Source organism: Drosophila pseudoobscura, chromosome X, assembly GCF_009870125.1.
Source record: "Drosophila pseudoobscura strain MV-25-SWS-2005 chromosome X, UCI_Dpse_MV25, whole genome shotgun sequence".
Classification (NCBI taxonomy): Eukaryota; Metazoa; Arthropoda; class Insecta; order Diptera; family Drosophilidae; genus Drosophila; species Drosophila pseudoobscura.
In genome coordinates this window covers 14,742,210-14,757,958 of record NC_046683.1, presented here as the reverse complement: position 1 = coordinate 14,757,958, position 15,749 = coordinate 14,742,210, and the positions used below count along the sequence as shown (strand labels likewise).

At 43.4% G+C, this 15,749-nt stretch overlaps 1 protein-coding gene across 2 annotated transcripts; it reads right to left on the bottom strand.

The window, feature by feature from the left end:
* Positions 1-1,247: 1,247 nt before the first annotated feature.
* Positions 1,248-15,368, bottom strand: Tpst (tyrosylprotein sulfotransferase). Of its 2 annotated transcripts, none has more exons than XM_001354690.4 (7): positions 14,965-15,368; positions 11,964-12,094; positions 9,644-9,884; positions 9,311-9,490; positions 8,842-8,978; positions 8,580-8,778; positions 1,248-4,525 (listed from the first exon to the last, which is right to left on the bottom strand). In XM_001354690.4, the coding sequence occupies exons 1-7, from the start codon at positions 15,124-15,126 to the stop codon at positions 4,022-4,024; spliced, it is 1,554 nt and encodes a 517-aa protein (XP_001354726.4). In that variant the 5' UTR covers positions 15,127-15,368; the 3' UTR covers positions 1,248-4,021. The 2 variants fall into 2 exon arrangements, with proteins under 2 accessions (XP_001354726.4, XP_033237818.1); XM_033381927.1 differs by having other exon boundaries at positions 4,389-4,525; positions 8,618-8,778.
* Positions 15,369-15,749: the final 381 nt, after the last annotated feature.

Sequence of the window (15,749 nt, the reverse complement as noted above, 5' to 3'; positions counted from 1 at the left end):
CGTATAGTACATGGATTGACTGGCCTTGGGTGGCTCTATCTTGGTTAATCTACGCCAGAGTGGGAAGCTCGAATGGTATAGAATAGAATAACGTTCCTGAAGCATCCTCAAGGTATATTTTTAGCGTCGGCTAGCGCCAGAGCCATAGCCAATCGTAGATATAGTATCTTAAATATACGAATCCCCCCATCTTTATAAGTGCCTAGCCTCTTCATATGTGAATTCCTATCTGCTCGGCCATCATACCTTGATAGCTGAACCTTCTATCCTACAATATTCAAGAGCAGAAACTCTTTCCGTGTTGGTCACTTCGAATAGCTCTCCCATCTTATTCGTATACTGAGTACAAAAACTTGTAATGCCCATTCAAATCAGGTCTACAGCACCGAGAATTGCAAAACAGCATATGAAAGAGTTCTTCTCAGCAACTTTGAGACAAAGCAGGACAACGATGTGAAGCCAACAAAGCCGATGGGGGATCAGAAGTTCTACAATTCTTGAGAAATGGGGCGCTTTTTTATGCCCACAATGAAAATTGCAAATGATGGCTAACAGATAATCTGGGACTCCTAGCAGAGCTACGGCCCTGAGGATGACGTCCCACTTCGCCACCTGCGCATCACATTTTCAATCAAAGACATAACCTGCAAGTACATAAGTATATCAGGAAAACAGGATATAGTACATATATGACTGGAGAAAAAATCCTTTTTCCTTGGTCCTTGATATTATTACAGTCTGAAATGTTAGGAATAAGTAGAAACGTTTTTTTTTTGTAATTTTAACGTTATGTTTTATATGTTATGTTTAACTTTTATTGTTTCCGCTTTTGATTTGTTTTTTTTTTGTTTTTGGTTGTATAGTATAATTCCACGTAAGTATATATTCGGCAGATTCTTCATTCTTCATGTCGGTGTTATTAATGAATACAATATTGTACAATTTGCTTAGCCTACGAACTGCACACGGAAAATCTTCGAATGAATAGAATTACATGGTTCTTTTCCGTATGTGATCTTTGCAGCGTACAGGGTGTTTTTTTTTGTTGCCGTTTTCCTGGTTTCTAATTTGCTAAATACTCTTCGTTATGGTTGCTTGGATGGGGCTTGTTGGGGATTCATTTAGTTTAATTTTATAGTTTCTTTGAGCCTTGATTGTCTGTCTGCTGCAAGTAGATCGTGCGATCCATTGTGCTAATACAAATTGGTGTTTCAACATGCAGCGATTACCCACAGAATAAAATGATGTTTACATACAATATATGTCTATGCATATTTATATTTGGGGAGATATAGTACATACATACATACATTGGTAAAAATTAGACAAAAAATGCATCTTATAAGATAGCAAAAATAGTTCACGTTTCACATTTCACAATTCACATTTATATACTCGTATAGTTTACACATACACTGCGTTTCATGGCCAGCATTAAGGCATTTGCCCATTTCATGGCGCACATTTATGCTCTGCTTTCGTTGGCTCTGAAACGCGCACACACAGATTTAAAATATATATTACATACATACATATCATAAACTTTTGCTCATTTCATTGTCTGAAATTTTACTTTTTTTTTGTTTAAATAATGTTTTAGTGAGCAAGGGAGACAGCGGTATATGGATTATCCTTCTCTTTTTTTTGTCATTTTCAATTTCCTCTAAGCAATCAATTTTTGTTTTCTTATTTATTGTCAGCAATTCTCTTCTGTTTTTTATTTCTTGAAATAAACAATAAAATAAAAACTTATCTTAAGGGACTTTTTCTTTGAGTGCCAGGCTAACGGCAATTAAGTACAAGCATACATACAACATCTAGCTATCCCTTTCGCGCACACCCATGCACCCACGCAGCAGCTAGGACGGACAAGGCTCATATGGCTGTGTGAGTGCCTGTCTGTGTGTGTGGAGGAGTGCGTTCACTGGCAAAAAGAAAACAAAATAATGTTCCTCAAGGACATTTACTTCAAAACTAACTTGGAAGGAGCTGCGGTCAGTACAGTACGGTCCAAGCAAGTCGTTGCCTCTCGCTCTAGCTGGTTGTTCTTAGAGTCCTTTTCCGCTAAATGAAGTGGAGTGCAGCCTCAAGCAGTGCTCTCTGAAGTAAATGTCATCCAGGCGCCAGCAGTTATCCTGTTCTTAGCCTATATCCTGAAAGTATAGTCCCGTCACCCTAGAATTTATCTATACCAGTATCCAAAAGATCCATATCCTGTCAGTGCACAGGCGGTACCCATATTTTATGCAGGCGCCAGCAGTTAAACTGTCATTACTCTATATTAGTCGTATGTAAGTACAATCCCGTCCTTGAACTACTATCTACGAGGGTTGTGTCCCCATGTCGTAGCTGTATGTGGTAAGTACAGTCACGTCAAGCAGTCGCTTATCATAAGTTAGTTGTCTCTCGCTCTATCTGCTGTCGCTCGAGTTGTCGTCCAGCCAGGCAGTGGAGGCTGAAGTAAACGTCCTCCAGGTGCCCACAAAGCCAACAGTTTAACTGTTGTAAGCCTAACATCCTTCGAGGTCTATGATCCTCTCTTATTCATACAGACACATGGCATACAGTACACACACATATACATACATACATGCATGGGTATAATAAAATCTATTACAACTCGCATTTACATATTTAGACATTCAGTTTTACATAGATACATACATCCATTTATATATTTCATAATATATTGTATGTATATTGTATAATTAAATATTTATATTGATTTATTCAATTTATTTTCTTTACATTCAGTCAATTTATTGCAACAAAAAAAAAACGATTAAAAAATTCCTAGTTTTATTCTTACTCACGATTTTCTTTTCGTTTTTAAAACCCCTACAGGAGCAAATATTTGATGTATTACTAATATTTCGTCTGTTGAAATAAAAAATTTTAAAAGCTCATTCAGTAAAAATGTAACATTCATAGATATCTGTTGCTGCAAACTTATAAACAGTGCCCTATTTTATATTATAAAGGGGCCTAGAGACGTCCAAAGACGAAATTCAGCCACCGCGAGAGATTCTTTCGATCAGAAACGCGTCGGGGGAAAATAATAATCGAATTATTTTATAATTTACTCGTACATACATATATACACAATTAAAAATATGCAAAAAAAAATGGTATCTAATTATAAGTCTCTCAAAAAACATGCGTACAAAAGATTGTGTCTAAACTAAATTGAAAGATTTTATATATAAATATATATATATTATCGAAGAGGTCGGTGAGCGCCTGCAATCAATTTCGAGCTTTTGCTTGCACTTCTTCAGCTTCTGTTGGTGGTCTTTTGTAACTTATAGATTGTTCGGAGTAGATATACTATGCAGACAGTGCGTTTCATGACTTAAGAGTGTCCACAGATCTCCTGCCCAGTTATATGGAAGTGGTTCTAGTTTATACATATTAAGTCTGTTGTCCAATGGAGTCCTTGCTTTAAATTAAGTAGATTTAAACCTGGTCTGTAACTGTGTAAGTGAAACTAAAGCATAATATCACTCTTCTTATTAAGACAATTAATGAATAGAGTTTGGGGAATGGTGTTTTCGCATATACATACGTAAGAGATGGTGTCTAAGCGAATTGTGGAACAGATTAATGCCTGTGTCATCCCAAAGAATACATTTACATATCATTTATCATTTATGGGGTAATCTGTTTCAATGTCTATCCTATTCTTTGTCATGAAACGCACCCTGTTGGGGGCTAAAATGTTTTCTGTTGTGTTTCGTTCATATTTGGTAACATTAAAAAGCGTTATTATATGTACGTACATGTACATCATACATACATATACACATATGTATATCCAAATGTAATCTTTTATGCTGTATAGCTTATACAATTTAAAATTGGTTTGCATTTGTGTGTTTGTGTGTGTTTTTGAGTGTCTGTGCACACCACATCATCCAACAACATCTACATATACATCTCTCATTGTTATCATAATCATTATCAAAGTTTCCGCGTTCTCTCAGTGCTTGCCACGTGGCAGTCTTATGGGTATATGCGGATATCATGTATCCGCCAGTGGGCCATTCTGGTTGTTGTGGTTATTGTTTTTGTTGTTGTTGTTGTTGTTTTTGTTTTTGTTGTTGCTGTTACTGATGCTGCCACTGAACTGTAATGGCAGCTGCTTTATCGTAATGACATCCTTTGGCTTTTGATGCAACAATTGTTGTTCGTCTTCCGGTTCCTGTTCCTGTTCCTCTTCTCGAACGTATTCTTTTTTTTGATGCTGATGGTCCTGCTGCCGATGTTGTTGCTCATGCTCCTGATGGTGTCTCGGCAGTTGATGCTGCTGCTGTTCTTGTTCTTCTACTGGTATAATTTTATTGATATTGTACAGATTATTATCGTTCATATCATTATTATTATTATTATTGTTTTTTTTGTTGTTGTTGTTGCTAGTGTTAATTATATTGTTGGGGTTGTCGTTATCAGTGTCCTCACTCGACCTGGGATTCATTTGGAGCACTTGCTTGGCCTTATTTTCCCACAGTCTTCGATTTGCCTTCACCTGAAAAATGTACAAACAAATTAATCGACTGCATAAATACAAATACCATATGTGCATATGTATGTCTTAATTGTAGATACAACTATCCTTTAAATATTTTAAATGAACATCCGCAGGCACACATATGAGGATTGAGCATAAATACTGTGGATTATATCCTCCATTTGAGCAGCTGTTGCCGATCCGATGGCCGACGCTTCATTATGGTCTCTCCCCAATCTGCAGAGATACACACAACAGCCCCAGCATATGTGGATATGCCAGCAGCTGCCCATTTATGCTTCAGAACACTGCCGAAAACGGAAACATTCGAACACCGCAAATTGTTGTTCAACTTTGTGTTGCCACAAAAGACTTTTAGCGAAACTAGTATGAAAGATCATCTTTTGCGCCATAAAAAACGTTCAAAGACTGACACAAAGTGGGCAAACAGTTTTACTCCACATCCATTGCCATTTTTACTGATGAAAACTTTGCCTTTGTGTATCCTTAAGGGCTTTAAATATTATACAAATACAAATTTCTTTCATGGGTGTGGTAGTTAATTGAATAATGCTGTTTATTAATCTTCCTTGGGCAGTTTTTAATCTAGCTTTTGTCGGTTTGCCATCGGGTTTTTTATGCAGAAAATTTATTTTCGCAATTCGCATTTTTTCTCCGCCGCCCCCCCGTCCCCAGTATTCTCTGGTATTTTTGCAATGTGATGATTTTTTTAAACAGATTTTTCTCGTTGCACTCTGCGCTGTCCGTCCTGCCCCTTCAACATATTTGCTTTACACGAGGATTTTTTGCAGCGGTCCCATCTTATTTATATTTACATTCGCTGGTCCCCCATTTGGGGCCCTGCCTGAGGGTATTTCCCTTTCGATATTTTGATTTCCATTTTTCGCGTGCAGTTTTCCCCCGCACTCGGTTTTTTTTTTTACTGCACAAATATGAAATATGCAAATATGGATAAAATATTAAATGTGCGCAGACACCTCGAGCAGCAGAAAGGTGGAGGAGCGGAGGAGCAGGGGAGCAGCCGCGTCAATTAATTAAAATATTTGTCATTAACATAAATTAAGGAATATAATGAAATTGGCGGGCTTTCAATTGATATTAATTGCATTGCGACCTTGTTATGGCTACGGCTACGGTTGGGGGGCGGCAGGTGGCAGTGTGGCAGGTGCCTGGTGGCATTATGTGGCGTCAGGAATCGCCAGTCAAACTGTGACGGGGATTGCAAAAGTTGACTTAACTTTGTCCGGCTCTCTCTCTCTCTCTTACTTCCTCACCTGTCCGCTCGTTCCTGCCACTGTCGCTCTCTGATGGTGGTGGCATGCGTGTTTAAATTGCCACTTATGCCATAAGCTGTCTGATGTGTTGCACCCTCCCCCACATCCCATCCCTGGTACCCCCTCCCCACTGGCAACAGCGTGGAAACATTGCAATTTCAACTGTCAAGCAGAAATGGCCGCCGTAACAGCGCAATACAAAAAAAATACAGAAATTTCAGGGAAAAATTAAAAAAAATTTTGTATATATAGAAAACCCGACAGAATGTCAGTGAAAGGTGAAAGCAAATCGAGTTGAAAAGTGCAGTGCACAGTGTATATGGCTGCCCACACATCCTAAATGGAACGGTTTAGTCCCGACTCGCTAGTCCTGGACCTCCGTTCCGTTCAGTTCCCGGCTCTGTCTGTCTATCGCTGGACCCAGACTGGAGCCACCCCACCCCTCGGAGTGGAGAATCCAGTTAAATGTGCACCCGGGACCAGAGTCCTGTCTCTGGCACTATCAGCATTGGTCTGGCGCTGGCGCTGACACTGATGCAATTTTAATTTATGAGACACTCTTTGGACAAACAAATATGCAAAAAAAAAAAAAAAAAAAAAAGACGTAAAGAGGAAATAACTCAAGTTAAGTTAACTCAACTCGAGTCGAGTGGACTAATTAATTAGCAGCTAATTTAACGCGTCGCTGCGCAGGACATAACTCTGCAGGATGCACTGGCAGACAGACATAGAGAGAGAGAGAGAGAGAGAGAGAGCGAGCGAGAGGGCGAGAGAGCGACAGAGTAAGGGGGCTAGGATGGGGCAGATGGAGTCTAGAGCGCCCCACATCGCGCCGCTGGTCCGCTCCAAGTTCGTCCCTGGCCAACCGAAAATTGCAATTAAATCTTGTGGGTAAGGCGGGACGCCCGCCGGCAACATCTGTGGCCGAATCATCATCCGAATGAACATGCCACTCAGTCAGACGAATATGCGTAATATGACAGCCGCAATGGCCCACAGCGCAATTGAACTGTGACCTCAGGGCGTTGTAATTGCTAACCAAAAGCCATTGGAGAGAAATGTGAATGGATGCCAATGGATGGCGATTGCCAAGCGATTGGGACTGCAACTTGAAGCAAACTGGTATTTAAACATTGCCACAATCATTGCTGACACATCACTTTTTCACGGCATAAATAAACACAGATATGGGTTTTATTTACTTGTGCAGCATTGTCTGTCTGCTTGTGTCTCTCTGTTCGACATACTTTTACTTTGACTTTGTGGAATTGATGCGAATTATAGTCATCGGCTTAGTGTTTGCCTTTAATTACAATTCACACACTGGAACGAACGTCGAATTCAGAAGGAAATCCGGCAATATCCGGCTCTCGCACTGTCCGCCAGACCACTCCTCATCTGCTGAATGTAAACATATCGATGTATCTCAAGAATTGCAATCTAAGCCAGTTTGTACGATGGTGAGTAGGGCTCCTCTCCGCCTGAGGCTCACACTGCACGACGAAGACTAAGCAGACATGGCTATATAGACTCGGATCAATAACCGAGGAAAACACATCCTCCTTCACCACAAATCGAATATATTGCACCCCATTTTATTTGGAAAATGGTTCCATAAGAGACATTTCTCTGCCTTTAAGTGTACACGTACAACAGCTCAACTTTAAGTCTCTTAAATGCTAGCCCCTTGCCAGGTCCTGCTGGTACCCCACCTGTTCGTGTCTGGATGGTGTGGCGTTGCCTGCGCGTGACAAGCTTCACTTGTGGGTTCAATGATTGCACGTCAACAAGCTAATAATACAATACAATAGTTCCACTTTCAGTGAGTACCTAATTTGGGGGAATTATAATTTCCCAGCTTCCTACACGAAGATTCTTATGAAACCCAATATAGTCGCATCTTCAAAGCTACTCCAAGTAGTCTTTCGCCAGTCGCCCCACCATACTCTCCACCTTCGACTCATCATAGTCATAGTCATCATATTCATTTCCCCCATACCCATTCCCATTCCCATGGGTGCTGCTCCACCACTGCTATTGATATACATACGTAAGCAATAAGCAAGAACCAATAAGAAGAGCAAAAACAACAAATAAGTACGATATATCGTTGGCATAGGAACAAGAATCAAAGTAGCTGAAAAAAAGAGGAATATACATAACAAAAAAAAAAAGAAAAGCAAATAAAAGAAAATAAACAGGGGAATTGCAGGGGTGCAACCAACAACAACAACAACAACAAAAGGAAATGTGCAAAGGCAAAGTGCAAAGCACAAAACAAACAAAACAAAACACAAATCGCACACACAGAAAACGAAATCGAGTAGAAGGATACAAGAAAGAAAAGAAAATAAGTAAAGAGTGTTGCAAAACGTGTGATGTAAGGCGTATGTCTGCGCCTTGTTTCCCTTTCCACAACGAGTGTGTGTGGAGGGGGGCTAAAGAAGTGCAAAATATGCCAATGACATGGTGGCTGTGAAGGGGGGTGGGGATGGGAAAGGTGAAAGATAACAAGAGCATGCATGGAGGAGCTTAGCCGGGGCGCAGGGGGAGGCAAACAGAAAGTAGCCCTTCCTTTGCCTCCTCCCTAGGGAGAGGGCCGCCATAAGAGGATGACAGAGAGATAGAGAGAGATAGAGCGTGACAGTGCGAGGGCTTAAAATGCGTTTCGTGCAAAGTGGGAGATGGACAGGACATGCGAGTCCTCGCCATCGTTTTGAAGCCTGTTTTCGTGTGTGTGCTGTTTTGCTGTTGTTTTGGTGGGGGCTGCACCTTACCTTCGACGTGTTGTCCTGCACCCATGCATCTGGCTTACCATAGTCCGGCGGATTCGCATACGGATCGTAGCCGAGCACGGACAGCATGGGCGCTATGTCGGCCATATCGCGCACCACATCGCCCGGTATCTGGCCCACCCACTTGGACAGCGCCTCCAGATTCACCGGCTTGATGACCTGATCCGATGAACGCTCCACTCTAACGGGATTCGGGGATAAAATTGAATCAAAAATGTTTTTTTATTGACCGGCAAAAACTCACTTGGAGAGCGGCACCCCGTTCGGCTTGTTGATGAACTCCTCGTGATGCAGGACCGCATCGTTCCATGGCACATCCAAGAATTGCAATATCTTGCGCATCCACTCCTCTGGATGCAGCACCAGCTGTTCATAGTAGACCTGAGCAGAAACAAGTGGCCATAAATAAAGAAACTACACAGAAAGAGGTCGAAGAATGAAAGGAATCTAAAGGTTCTTAGGATGGTTTAATGGATTAGATACATAATGGAATACATAATAATAACTCCCTTATTGGAGAGATAATCAAGATCTCTTCAAAACTGGTATGTGGCTACTGAATGTTTCGTCCTTTAAGGAATTCAAGCAAAAATAAACAAAGGAGGAGAAGCCTCTTTGGTGATTTCCTTTGCGGATGGAAGCGGGTGCTCCTCCATCATTGATTGGCTTGTCACGTGGGGACCGAGACCGGGACCCGGACCCGTTGTACTCACCATCATGCAGCGGTCCTTGCCGATATCCCGGCACTGTTCGTGCATCACCTCGATGGCGTGATTCCATTTCTGCATACACTGGCGGTAGCTGCTCAAATCGAATCCGGTGATTGTCACCTTGCGCGATATAATCGAATGAACTGTCGCCCGGCCGTCGCGCACCATGAACAGGAATTTAGCCTGCAAAGAGTAGGAAAATGTAGAAAGGATGGCGGAGGAAATTGTATCACAGCAGGATACAGGATGGGAGAATGGGAGTCTGGGAGCAGGGCTGACGTAAGATGCCGCTTTATGGTTTGGGTGGGCTGTGGGGGGAGGGGGGCTTATGCTTACGTTCGGAAAGAGCTCGATGACATAGGAGCCCATTTTCAGCGTCAGCGGATCCTTGTTACACAAACGGGGCGCCGGCTCGCCATGCTTAGCAATGATTTCCAGACAGAACTGCGCTATGGCACTGTTCATGACCTCTTTGGTGATGCCGGCCTCCTGCAGCCGGAGCGACTCCTTCTCGGACTTTAGCCAGTGCGAGCGCAATTGCAGGATGCGTGGAATGACGCGCGTTTCCTGCCCGCAGCTATACCGCACACATGCAAACACACACAAAGACCGGAAGCAGGCGACGGTAGGAGAGGGAGAGAGAACAAACATAAAGTAATTGGAAGTGGAACCAGCAGCAACATCAGCAGCAACAGCAGGTTGCATATATGTATCGTATCGTATCGTGTGGCGGTTAGGAACTGTTCATGATATCGCCTGGCAACAACAGGACGAACACAAGGGTCCCATCGGTGCTGGCCCAGCAGGAGGAACAAGGCGAAAAACCACCTCCTAATGCAATCGGCCAAATGAAATGGTATACCTCACCCCTCCCCAGCACTGCCCTCCACTGCTGGGCTGGATGTCTGATGCATAACTCTCATTTGGCTCCCAATTTTTTACCCGCCGCCCTTCGGTTGTCGGTTTCCTTTCGGGCTGCTCAAAGCTCACTCAACTATGAAGGGCCTCAAACGAATCGTTTGAACGCCAGCCCCATTCTCAGACCCAGCCCCAGTCCCAGTAGAAGAAACCAGCAACCAGGAGCCACGAACCAAAGCTAGTAATCAAGTTCAGAGCATGCACAAAAAATTGGTACGCTGATTGCGTAAATTATCATAAATATCGCGCTGCCTCATTGATTGCAGCCACCATGAGAGAGATTCAAGTGCTTCTGTGCTGCCCTGAAGGATCCCGGAGCCTGTTGGCCTCTCGGTTAAAGGATTAGTTACCCATTAAGTCTGTGCACATTTGGCCCGAACGTATTTCAAGTGAAACGATTGCGGTTGCGAGTAAAATCTTGCATTCATTTTGTGCACTCAAAAGTTAAGGAATTAAGAGCTCATGCACCCAAATCGGATATGCCACAAAGCGCATTTTGTGTGTTTCACACCTCAACATTAACGGTGGGAGGCGTGCCTCCCCTCTGCCAACACACACACACAAATCCCACAAATTATTCCTGGGGCTTACCGAGGACTCACACTAATTGAGTTCAAGCCAAGTCCAAATGCTAAAATGCTAAATGCTACAAATACATACATACACACACCAGATACTAGATTTAATCCGAGTGTTGGAGTCTTCTTCTCCTTCTCCCTCTCCCTCTCACACACGAGAAACTTGCGAAAACTTTAGTGAATTTTTGGAACGAACAAAGGGACAAAGTGCTGGCCTCAACCTGGCGCTCGCTGAACCTATTTCGTAACTAAAATCGCCCTTCCACATCGCGTTTCCACATCCCACAGTCTCTTCCGTCCTGTGGCAGGGGGGGGACTGCTTCGGGTAGCCGGGAAGTAGGTTTTTAAATAGCGGAAATTGTGCTGTGCAGCCATCAGAAAAAGCGAGACCGAGCTCCCTGTCAACGGACATCTCCTATCCGGGATAGACCATGGATGAGGCATGAGGCAGGGACTGGGACTGGGACTGCAGAAAGGCAAATTGTTAATAAAAAAAAATATATATATAAGCGGCTACAAAAATTAAGGCAATAGGAGGCTGGAGGTGGGAGGCTGGAGGCTGGAGGCTGGAGGCACATCTCTTTGCAGTGTTCTGCTTTTGGCCTTTAACATTTTCAGATTGCACAATTTTCGTGGCTAATTACTCATGCGTAAAGGGAAACTTAAGAATTATGGCAATACGAGGGGGATGGTGAGTATTGTGAGGCAGAGGGTAAAAATATATGAGGGTAAGCCAGGACCTGCTGCCTGCCTTCTGTCTCTGCGGCAGAAGGAGAAATTGCCAAAGGGCGACACGGCATACATATATTGAATTGTGGCCGTGCAATCTGGAGGAGGCAAAGGCACAAGGCCAACCCATGGCTGGGTGGGGGGGTGGTGGAGAAATGCAAATATTAAAATTACAATATTCTCCCTGTGGGGCCAACAATAGAGAAGAATACACTTTATGCAAAAGGCTGGCAAAAAAATATGCTACATTTTTGTACATTTGAAAAGAGCAAAGACATGTAGATTGAAACAAGAGTCCCTTTCCTTTCCCTTCCCTTTGGCTTTGCCGGCTTCAAGGACACTTTCGGCAGGAAGTATGACTCGCGATTGCCAGGACTCTGCACTAATTGAACAGTTCCCCACGCCGTTGTCCTGGGTGGAAAAATACTTACCGCACATCGGGATGGGCATCCAGCATGGCGCGCATCAGCGTCGTACCAGATCTGGGCACGCCGCCTATGAATATTAAAGGCATCTCCCGGTTATATGAATAAACGCGTTGATTGTCATCCGTGACGTATTTCTGCAAGGGCATCGGTGTGGCATGGCGTGGCATCGGTGTGGCATCGGCGTGGCATCGGCGTGGCATCGGTGTGGCATCGGCGTGGGCGTCCGTGTTGGGGGAGAGAGAAAAAATGAAATTAGAGAAAATGTGGCAGGCAGGCGAGAGAAAAATTACGTGGCTCAGAGCATGATGATGATGATGACGGCAAAAGTACGGCCGTATAGGGGAGGGAGGACTGGTTTGACGCTTGAGTTAGCGCAGGTGTTAACGCCTTCCTAGGCATTAGCGTCAAAAAAAATAAGGAAAATGACAGAAGAATATCTGGAAAATGTCTTCCGGGGTTGAGTACGGGACGGGCCCCGTAATGTGATGGAAATTATTAAAAATAGAACTCAAACTGTCAATAAAAGTTGTAGAACCAACCTTTTCCCCAACACCTTCTGCGCTGCCCTCTAACGTGGGCTATCGCGATTCGTAATGGGATATCAATCGGTGTTCCTTTATCGATTATAAATGAATTAGCGGCACCGATATCTATGATAGCTTTTGGGTTTTGGCGGTGGGGCCTATCAAATGATAAACAAAATAAACTTAAGGGGAAAGCACTTCACTGTTGGCTGATAAGATACTCGTATCTGTGTCTGTGGTGTGTGTCATTAATTGTATTAAATTAAGGAATATTTCTATTTTTGATAATTTAGTTTGATTTACAAATTAATTGAGCAATTAACTCTGGTTTTACAACGACAATTGGAATGGAGACAAGCGCGCCGGTACATGATTCTTCGTCTCTCATGCGAGTACGGACCAAATATTCAATATTCCGCTCATCCGAAAGTGCTGATTAGAGCTTTGGACAGCAATACAGATTCAAACCTGTTCCATTTACAGCCTTCGGAGCAACAGACAATACTGCAGAAAATGGTTTATCGAATCAGCTGGTATAAAATATAAATCTAAGTGTAAATATTCAAATTTCAGTGCGGTTTTCTCCGAGTCTATGCCAATTGGCTACCAGAAGGGATATTTGAGTCCATGCATGCACATTGAAATTTGCACTCATCAAACATATCAAAATTCAATTTCAAAATTAAATCAACTGGAATGGAGTTCCCCACACCAGAAGGCAAACATCAGAAGGCATCATCGCTTCATTGTTCCCTTAATTACGGACAAACAGAAATGCCAAGAAATTAAATTCCATCTCTGGGTTAAAGCCAAAACATGTGCTAATGTTCTGTGAGCGAATGGAAATGGAAAAGTAAAATTTTGTCTATCTCAGCACACACATCTCAATCGGTATTGTCTTTCGGGTGCGAGTCATGGCTCTGGCCCCTGGTCCGGTTCTAAGCTCCTTATGGCCTTCGATATTCCCAATGCTAATCAATGGGTTTTTCTCCTCCTCCTCCACTGCCTTTACCATTTCCCATGCATCCCTGACTGCCTCCCCATGGTATTCAACGTCCAATGAGGACCATTTTGGTTTGGACTAATGTTTACAAAATAGTGTTCGGTCATCCGATAACCAGTTAAATTCCCTCAATGACTTTTGCTTTGGTCTGCGTGTGCGGTCGGCAGGTCGGTCAGTCCTGGGGGCTGTGGGGGGATGAATGAATGGATGGCCACTCTCTTTGCTCCCAAACGGACTGGGGCATCCTCCCATTACCACTCCAGTCCGCTCTGTATGTTCAGCCAACATGAAATTAGTTATCCTGCTTTCGGTTCTACTATTTCTACGATTCCTATATAATTTCTACGAGTATTTTTCCCTTTGATTTATCATTGCAAACGTTTTGTGTTCCAGGGCGCCCTGGGACCTCGGGACCCTGGGACCCAGCCACCACAGTGCGTCGCGGGAGTGTATTTGCAGTTGAATATTGAATTACATTGCTTCAGCCTCGCATAACCGAATCAATCGCGGATGCTACAAACGCCCATCGTGCGCGAAGCTGGGATTACAGCTGAATGAATGCCCCTCTTCCTTCCACTGGGAAATCGCCTAACACTCGTTTATTTTGCTGTACAAATTTCCCATAAGCGAATGGCTGACAGAGCGTTTTACGATCGACTACAAAAAAAAGCGAATGGACAACTGGTGGACAATTATTTAGATAAGTGGTGGAAAGGCTTGTTATTTTGAGAAAAGACAAAAAAATCATGCACACGACATGTATTTTATTTTTCATTTCTGTGCTAATCGTTGGTTCTTGTGTGGCTTCGGTTGTCAAAGAATATATCCCGGAGCTCTAGCAGTGCCGGTGAGCACGTGCCCATCGGGAATAATCCAATATTATAGAAAGAGTCATTACACACATACAATTAATTATTTCTTTGCCATTGGAATACAATTATCGATTGCCTATACAACAGAATAGATTGTTGTATCGGATTTTAGCTCTAATTATTCAAATATACTGGTATTTAACTCGTAATTGCTGGTATTTTTCACAGTCGATTGATCTCATCAAACGAATGACACAGGGGTCTCCTTGATGTTGTGTTTTGCATTAATTCTCACACAAATTTCACGCACTAAAGGAAGATTCTTTTCAATTTGAAACTAATTTCGTTCTGGAGTTGCCATCAAATTGATTAAATTATCAAATAAGCAAAGTCCTTAGGCGAACAAATGTTTGATATGTAAATGCCACAAAAGTTTGTTCCTACACCTGCAAGGAGGATGCCTTCCTTCCTACCTCCCCCCCTCCTTCCCTCTCTTGTTGGTTTTCCCATTATATAGCTGCTCGTACGAGTAGCTGGAAGAAAACTTTCTTTTTCCCAAACTTTCTTACGCACTCGAAACGCACGTTAAGGCCACGAGGATGCGAATATGTTTTTTTGTTTTGGGGGGGTAGCATGTGTGTGGAGGCCGAGATTTGGGTACATACCTCAACGCGAACCATTTGGGAGGACAGCTCGTTGTTGGTGGCATCCACTCTGAAGAGGCAGGTGGGGCGCAGTTCGGTAAATTTGAATAGGAACATCGTGATGACAATGATGCCAAAGAGCACCCACAGGGTGACCTTTTTATTACGATACGGCAATCGCATCCTGGCTCTCACTCTCTTTCTATTCCGACGTGGAAGGTGTTGAAGCTAACTGCTTTTTGATTTGAATTGCCCCTAACGACTCCAGCCGTCTGCCGCCAGTTGCCTACCGCCTGCCGCCTGCCACTTGGGGGCCTGGGGCCTGGTGCCTGACTCCTTGGCTCTGCTTGTGGCTCCTTCTTACACCCCTCCTCGTCTTCGTCGTCGTCGTCGTCGTCGCCTTTTTATTGACGAGTGAGTGGTCTTCTAGTTGGCTCTATCCTCCTCCTCGTTCGTTTGCCCAAAGCTTAAATATGTAAATTGGTTTTCTTGAGGCATGTACAGAGTCGTACAGCGTGCCCAGTCCTCAAAGCGAGTTGTTTTGCTTTGGCTCTGGCTTTGCTTTGCTTTGCTTTGCTTTCACTCTTTCTGCTTCACTGTTTGCTCTCTAGAAGGAGATGGCGTTGGCGTTGCCGTTGCCGTTGGAGGTGTAGTCCTGGGCTTTCGTGGCAAAAGGGGAGCTCTGGAGCAGATGTTTCTGGTTTTGATGCTGACTGCGTTTCTCCAGTTGCTGCTGCTGTTGTTGTTGTTGTTGCTGCTCCTCGGTTATGCCACCGCAATGACTGCGTCTACGGCGGCCACTGTAG